The 9051-nt window shown below is 36.8% G+C and overlaps 1 protein-coding gene across 1 annotated transcript; it reads right to left on the minus strand.

Moving 5' to 3' along the window:
- Window positions 1-7193: 7193 nt before the first annotated feature.
- On the minus strand, window positions 7194-8200 carry LOC145119929 (ATP synthase delta chain, chloroplastic-like). The gene has a single exon (XM_079055697.1). The coding sequence runs from the start codon at window positions 8124-8126 to the stop codon at window positions 7368-7370; it is 759 nt and encodes a 252-aa protein (XP_078911823.1). The 5' UTR covers window positions 8127-8200; the 3' UTR covers window positions 7194-7367.
- Window positions 8201-9051: the final 851 nt, after the last annotated feature.

Below are 9051 nucleotides of genomic sequence, written 5' to 3' on the forward strand. Positions count from 1 at the left end.
TCTACTAAATGTAGCCTTCTACCAAGGCATCAAATGAAATGTATATTTGTTTCTTGAAAGAGTGTATATTTTCCTAAGTGTGACTATCATTAACCAAAAATATAGTTTTACATTACCTTTTATGTGAAAAGATCACAATGTGAATGCAATGGGGAAATAATAAAGTACTGTAGTGTTGTATTATAGTAACTACTGCTGTACTTTCTACCTTAAACCAATTGATATTTAAGGTATGATGTGACCTGATTGTACCATACTATCGACTAATAACACGACGATGAAAGACGTCGGAAGAAATGACAATTGGCACCCGTAGACTTGCAAGTCCCACTGTAGCTAACAGCAAGGTGTAGGATAGTGAATCCAGTATAGATCTATACGCAAATTCATGCTCTCCCTCTAGGAGATTCTGGCTACAAATCGAGCCATGACAGGTGATGCCATGCCCCGAACGATGGTTCATATTTATGTTATTGTATACTTGTATATGTAATGTATGTACTAGCTGTATTGTATGTTCTCTCTGTCTAGTATGTATGTATGTTCTCTAAGTTTCTCATAATAGTATGTTCTCTTGTATAATGTATAGTATGTACTAGCTGTATTGTATGTTCTCTCTGTCTAGTATGTATGTATGTTCTCTTAGTTTCTCATAATAGTATGTTCTCTTGTATAATGTATAGTATGTACTAGTTGTATTGTATGTTCTCTCTGTCTAGTATGTATGTATGTTCTCTTAGTTTCTCATAATAGTATGTTCTCTTGTATAATGTATAGTATGTACTAGCTGTATTGTATGTTCTCTCTGTCTAGTATGTATGTATGTTCTCTTAGTTTCTCATAATAGTATGTATTGACTCATGTATGAACTGACTCTTTGTATGTTTCATTGTTCTTGTAATAGTATTAGTAACTTCCTAAACTATACCTATTATAGTTTACTAGTAATGTTGTTTGTATGAATGAACATGACTGTATACCCTTGCTACCCAAAGGTATTGAACTAAATGAAGGAACTTTTATATCTATATACATATACATAATATATAACTAAGATTCAAACGACCTTCGGACAAACAACCGATACCCTAAGTCCACAACCAAACGGGGAACAGGAAGTAAGGTGAGCTATCAGTCCTAAGTCCTTTCAATCCTACTTATATAACTATATCTATATAGATACACATTTGACAAAATATAAGTTTAACAGAGTTTAATCAAAGTATTTAACATGTAAAAGAGTTTGTAAAACGATTTGAAGTAGTTTGTTTGATAACACAGTTTGAAAAGTAAGAAAATCCATATGTTTGATAGTTATTAATCACATGTGATTGATATAATAACTATAATGTTTCAACTTGTATTCCCCCCCCCCCCCACAAAAGCATTTAAAATCATTTAAAAGGTTGATTAAGGGGTATGAACTCACCTGTAGTGAGTGGTTTGGATGAACGGATGGTATAGGATGCTAAGTGTCAAGTGAAGACTTGAGCACACACACGGATCCTATTTAACATATAATGACACATATATGTATCTAATTAGTCAATTAACAACTAATTAAACAAGTAAAGACACCCTAAGACATGGAAAACATTTTAATTCAAGTGCTTGAAGTACCAAAGGGTTGCATCTAAAGGAAGTATGGCCTCTCATTGGAGTTTATGGCCAATATGGATGCATCACATGAGTTTACGGCCTAGGGGTAAATCCCCATGAGTTTACGGCCGTAAACTCATGGTATTTTGTACCAAGTTGTGATATAAGGTCTTATAAGTCACAATGAAGTGTTCTATGTTCAAGTCTAAGCCTTAGGAAGGAATGGTGGCACATATGCACCACTAACTAGTGTTTACGGCCCAAGGTGATTGCCTTGGCCGTAAACACCATTTGTTCTTGGTTCTTTTGATGTTTAAGGTCCTATACTTTTCTTGGAAGCATTCTAGACTTGGTTCCAAGGCTTTGGAAGGGATTAGGGCTCATTTTGCCCCCTTAATTAGGGTTTACGGCCCAAGGAGATTGCCTTGGCCGTAAACACCTTATGTTCTTGAGGAAAACTTGTTTTCAAGTCCTTGATTCAACATCCTAACTAACTAACAAGTATAGGAGGTAGGTACTTACAATATAGAAGCTTGTAAGGGTGATTACGGTCCAAGAACACTAGTGTGTGTTCTTGGTGTTCTTGGTGAATTGAAGAACACTTGAAGATCTAACAAAATGGAATGATTTCATGGATGAAATCAAAGGGTTGTACTAGATAAAGTGTTGTAATAACAAATCAAAGGAAGAAATTCTTACATTTTTGGAAGATTAAGATGAAGATCTTGATGATAGTTGAGAGAGAATGGGAGTTCTTTGACTTGAAATGAAGGAAATGATGAAAAATGATGTAAACTCATGCTTAAAGCATGAGTTCACGGCCATGGATGAGTTTACGGCCCAAACTCATAAAGTTTGGCCGTAAACACCTCATAATGGGGTTTAAGTTTGATTTAGGTACCATGGATTCAAGAAGATACTTCCTAACACCCGATTCTTGAATATACTAGGCTTAGAACACCCAAATAGACTCTAAACAGTGCTAAATGATAGCAGAAACAAGTCTGACTTTGGTTGAATTGATTGACTGTACAAGATAGAAATTTCGGGTTGTCATACTACTGCAAGTAAATATCGCTTAGAAAGAATATGTAGTAACACTTGAAATGAATCTCTATGTTGTATTTGGCTCTAGCTAGAATACTCCTATAGTATTTTAAGTTGTATGCTTTGTTCTACCGATATCTGATGTATATATACTTGGTAAGTTTTAGGCTTGCTGCAACACTACAGTCACTACCAAGCACATGTTGGTCATGTCTCGAGTAAATATAGTTGATCAGGCTATATTGACCCTAGACATGATTACATAACTGCCCAGGTTTAACCACAGTGTCCAACATCAAAATACTTTTGTTTTGTTCTACCTATGACTCTGGTTCTGTTAAGTATGTATATTTGTATATTTCTTATAAAATACTTATATTTTGAAAATATACTTTTAGTTTCAGAGCGCTTCAGCCCCTTAGTGTTTATAGTTGTATACCATGTAAGGTTCGGTATACTTAGTTCACTATAAACAAGAGCTCTGATACCAATCTGTCACACCCCCAAACCGGAACGGCGGAAACGTTCGGGGGTGGATGACGTCATGTATAGTATCACAACCATTGTATCATAGCAATCATAGTAAACTCAACCATTACATTGAATACATATACGAAAAGGTTTACATCTGTTTAAGCCTTGTTTAAATACATCAAAAATGAAAGTAAAATTTAAAGACATGACTTTAGTTGCTCCAACTTCTCAAAATCCCAGGAGGTACCTGTCTATTGATTTCCTGAGAATACAAGCAGTTTTGAAAGAGTATCAGCATAAAGCTGGTGAGTTCATAAGCGAGGTTATGTAGCACAAATCTTATTCATAAATTTGTAGAAAGGTTGTATGTTTCCAAGAAAATCCAATATTTTCTTAAATAATGAAAAGTAGCCTTAAACCCTAAGGCCCATGGTAAGTTCGTTATTGAATTCGGTTCTTATATTTGAAAGTACTTGCATGAGATCCCTAGCTATCACCAGTTACGTAAGTATCATATAGTGTGAAAACCCTGGTTAATACCGGTATGTATATTAGGTTTATTACTTAAAATAAAACCATTGAAGAGTGAAATCCCGTAAACAAATGATTAGTTTATACTTATTGTGAGTCGTATAACCATGCTTGATATGACCTAGAGACCTTTACAACGTTCTTCAAGGGTTGGTTAAATGACATTTGTCACCCCAGGCATGCCTGCCTAACTGTAGCTAGCAGTTCAGGTGTGGGATTATCAATCCCGAATAGATCTATTCACAAATCTCACGCTCTCCCTCCAGGAGACTCTGGTTATACTAGGATCTGATTTAATTCAGTACCCTAAGGGTACAGTTTTGAAGTAGAGCCTCACAATGTTGTACAATCTAGTTTACATGAAATTCTAAAGTGTTTTCTTGTATTAGAATCTGTGGATGCAGTATACGGTAATAATTATACTTAAATAATTATTAAATGACATGCCCTTGTAGTAAAGAATACCATAAACTAAATCTGCCATAGTTTATATGTTTAGTGGTGATTAACTCTGAATTCGTAAAAGTTATGATTTGAAACCCCAAACTATACCTATTATAGTTTACATGTATATAATGTGAATGTTGAATCTGAAAAACTATGCAATTTTGGTGGTATGTTGAAAACGTCCCTTATGCTCAACATAGTACAAAAAGGGATAAGATATCTAAATATATGAAAATCGTTGTCTGAATCAATTGCATGAGTTTTATACTTGTTAAAAGTTCTTTTGTATTAGTTCACAAAAGCATTTGTGTTTGGCTTGTATTCCCCCTGAAAATGTTTAAAAATCGTAAAAGCGTAAGGGTATGAACTCACCTCGAGTGAGTGGTTTGTATGAAGGATCGATAAGAGATGTTGAGTGTCAAATGAAGCCTCGAACACAATTGGATCCTAATTATCATGTAATAACACATATATGATTCAAATTAGGGTATTTCACGACTAGACATGATAGAAAACCACCCTAAGGACTTGGAAACACTTGGACTAAGTGCTAAAATACATATGATTGAGTGAGGGAGGTGTACGGCCACCCTAGGGGTGTGTAGGGCCATGGGTGTGCGGCCCATGAGTGTACGGCCGCACACTCATGAAAAAGTGTGTATGTTGAGGTGTTTCAAGGCCCTAAGAAGCATCAAGGAAGTGTTCTAGGTCCCATGCTTGGTTGTAATGCAAGTTTGAAGCCTAAAATGTTCACCAAAGTGGGTGTATGGCCCTAAGGTGTGTGTGCGGCCGTACAAAGGGGTGTGTGGTCGTACACTCTTCATGTTTATGTCCAAGTTGTCGACTTTAAGGTGCATCAAGGCTAAGATCATGTCCAACTTGAAGATAAGGGTCAAACTCTCACTTTGGAGAGCCTTTAAGGGGGTGTACGGTCGTACAAAGGGGTGTGCGGCCGTACTCCTTCAAAGGGTGAAGAACATGATGGAATTTAATGAACTAAGGCTTGAATCAAGAAGTCCTTCAAGTATAGCAAGCTAAAGGATGGACTACTCACGTTTTTGTAGCCTTGGAGGGTTCATAGTTGAAGAAACTTGAGAGGGAAGGGGGTAGTGTGCAGCCAAGAGGAGAAAGGAATGAAGGAAAGGAGTCTACCCATATATATAGGGGTGGGTGTGCGGCCATGAGGGGGTGTACGGCCGTACACCCATGTGTACGGCCGTACACTCCTCCTAAAGGAGTGTATGACCCGATTTGCTACTTTTACGACTTGATAACTCATCCCTAATCTCAACCTTGGTTGCACTCAAGCTTAGAACACTTGAACGAACCCTTAAACAGTGCTAAAAGGTAACAGAATCGAGCTTAACATTGATAAAATTGACTAATTGTACAAGATTGAAGTTCCGGGTTGTCACACTTGAACAATTAATTTGGGTGGGGTGGGGGGGGGAGACTAAAATTAACGTTCTTACTAAAAAAAATGTTTTCAAAAAATAAACACCAAAAACATCTAAAAAAGAATTACAACTCAGTCCGACGATCTTTAAGGTCTTTAAATTCATCAATTACTGATTTCGAATCAATGTTTTCAGCAATTTCTCTTTCTATGTAAATCACCAAGTTGTTTGCGAGAAAATCATCCGACATCTTATTGCGAAGACGGTTCTTGAATATTTTCATTGCTGAAAATCTTCTCTCTGTTGTTACGGTAGAAACTGGAAGTGTCAAGATTAACCGAACCGCTCTATCAAGCAAATAATATGTCTCACGTTTATGAGTTTCCACAAGACCCTTGCATAGGTCAGCAATAGTTGATACACCACTTAGCCTGAGATTCTTTTCCATATCAATATTAAAAATCTCAAATTGATATCGTAATTGAACTCTCTCTTGCTCCGTAAAATCTTCAGGATAATACTTCTCAACAAGAAAACAAATTTGATCGATGTTAATCACTTTAGAAACTAAATTAGAACTAAGACTTAACAACTCCACCACCCTACCGTTTCCCCTCTTCTTCCCTACATCTTCTAGAAAAGACTTTCGATCATAGTCCCACCTCTTATCTTCAGGTCTGGGTTATTGAACCATACTGAAGCTCGTCGTCTGTGTTCTCTTCGATAAACCTACAACTTTATCTCTCCGACAAACTACCACCTCTATTGGATTTAAAAAATTGGTGTATTTTCCAAACTGATTATAGAAACCGTTTTTCTGAAATCATTTTTAAAATCGGTGATCAATTTAGAAACTCCACGTTTGATTTCAGTTTTGTTATCGTAGATTGTTGGTCGGTTCCTATACTAGATTTTTAAATCTGATTCTAGTTTTAATTTTTGTTTGCTTATGATTTCCATCATGTTTGGTTTTCATTTTCTTAATTCACCATGTTTCGTCTGGGTTGATTTTGATTTTCAATATGATTATATTTTTGTCGTTGGTTTTATTTTTTTTGATTTGGTGATCGTGGTGACTAATGCAACCACGTGGACCAACCATATAGATGATTTGATAGTTTTACTGAATCGGTGTGTTTTAACAAACTATAAGGATCAATGCATAATTTTGTCCAACTTAAAATAAGGGTAAAAGTAAAACATATAACCCTTTATTTTTTGGGTGTTAACAACATCGTACGACATGAAACCTAGCTATGTACACTGAAATAGAAATGGACAGGCATAAAATAGATGAAATGATATTGTGCTTGGCTGTATGCTCGTATCAACATCACTGAATAATAATGAATGCAATCTCTGTGTTCCATCCACAGCCCTCTCGCCGCATTCATCCACACATACATTCTTATCTCCTATGAACGATTTTTGTATTCCCCTTTTCAATTCATTCAAATAAAACCCAAAAATTCATCAAATTAACCCATAGTCATCATCTCCCTAACCCTTTCCACATAAAATCAAGAACATAGTTTCTCACATTATGAAATTATTATCCTTTTCGTTTTATAACTGTCCAAAATGACCACAACATTTTCTTTTTAAGTAAAACTTCAATGCAAGTTCATGTTTGTGTCTATTTGTAAGTTATACGCAAGAAAGCATAAAAGATTTTATATGTATGAAGAACATGGATAGTTTATGGCAAAATTATATTAGAGTTATTGTAATTTAATTATCTCCTGAAAAAAGCATGATTACAATTCTCCCAAAAAAAAAAATATATATATATATATATATATATATATATATATATTCATATGTTTGTGAAAAGCAAATTATTATACGAAGAATGATGAAATTAAAATCCAATCATACAGCAAGTGAAATGTCGCCGATCTCAAGCTCTGCAGCAATTTCTTCCAATTGTTTCTTCACACTCATATCAATCAATTTGGATCCAGAATTCCCATACCTGATTGTGAATCCAGCAACCAATGACTCATCAATCACCGTCTTCAACCTCACGTTCTTCGCTCCGGTGAGTTTCTGCACTTGTTTCGCGATCTGCGCCATGTGCTGTTCCTCAAGCTTCACCACCGATGATACCACGGCCAACTCTGTGTTCGTTAACCTGTTGTAAGCCAGCTCGAACTCCTTCACGATCTCCTTGATCATATCGATCCTCTTACTCTCGACTAAGATGTTGATGAAATTGCAGACGTGTACTTGGAGCTTACCTGACGCCGTGATATCATCGAGCAATGCTCGTTTGTCTTCGAGGCTTACGATTGGGCTGACGAAGTAACTGAGTAAGCTGTCTTCTGAGAAGAGCTGATCGACCAATTCGACGTCTTTGACAGTCTGCTCTAGTGTTCCATTTGCGACTGCAACCTCCAACAGTGCTGCGGCATAACTTCCTGCGGCGGAATCAGCCATCTTAGCTCCGGAGGCACCGCCGCCTCCGCTGCGCCGTGGTTTCCCCGTTAGTTTGATAGATAGCTTTGGGAGTCTTAATCCGCCGGAAAAGGAGAACTTTACTGGCTTGACAGAACTTACACGAGTTGAGACTGGAGTGCGGGACTGGAATGTGACCGGAGCTTGTTGAAGAGCTGCGGCGGCTGTTGCCATTTTTACCGGCGGTTAGAGAGGAGATGGAATTTGAGAGGGGCAGGGGAAGGTTCAGATAAAAAGGAAACGACTGAAATTTGATGTAAGAGGATTTTGGATGGAAACGGACGGTTGAGATCAGGAATGGGGAGTGATCAACGGCGAGGAATGGGATTAAAATTTCTGTGAACAAGGTGGACGATTGGATCTTATCTGTAGAAGATAACGAGGTGACACGTGGCAGTCTTGTATTAGTTCAGAAAAGTATTTGGCGAGGGGATTAGAATTGTATTTTAAGGGTTCGTTCCAATATTTCCATTTGTAAATCTTGTTTAGTATTAATTGTCCGGCCCTATGTATCTTGGCCCAATTGGTCTATTGCCCGACTCCCCAATGTATTGATGTAATCCTATTTATATGTATTTAACTAATGAGATGAAATCTTTATGGGAAATTATCAAGTATATGATGTCAAAGTTTTATAGTTTTTATCCTTTCTTTCTAACCCTAGTCGTCGACCCTACCCGTTACCATCGTTGGCCATCCTCTCACCTTTCTTATGTGTTTTGTTGGTTCATCATTTCTAATACCACAAATGCAGAAAAACCCTATGAGATTATTAATACAAATTCGAATATCCCCATCATTCTAGACCTAGATCATTTTAACTATGATGCATAGCATGAGTTATTTCAAACTAACTGGAACCTAGTTGAATGAAACGGAAAACCCCAACATAATCTGATGACATCGAATGGAACCTAATCGACTCTATAGTGAAATTGTAGATTTACATAACAATTCTACGACCACATTTCTTGTCATGTATGAAAGAATCTTGCAACCCTCTTTCACGATAACAAATACGCAAAGACCACAACAAGCTTCGAAACATCGCCATTAGTGACTCCTCCATGACAGATTATTGTACTCGCATAAAGTACAT

Source organism: Lactuca virosa, chromosome 6, assembly GCF_052849685.1.
Source record: "Lactuca virosa cultivar CGN04683 chromosome 6, Lactuca_virosa_CGN04683_v6, whole genome shotgun sequence".
Lineage (NCBI taxonomy): Eukaryota > Viridiplantae > Streptophyta > Magnoliopsida > Asterales > Asteraceae > Lactuca > Lactuca virosa.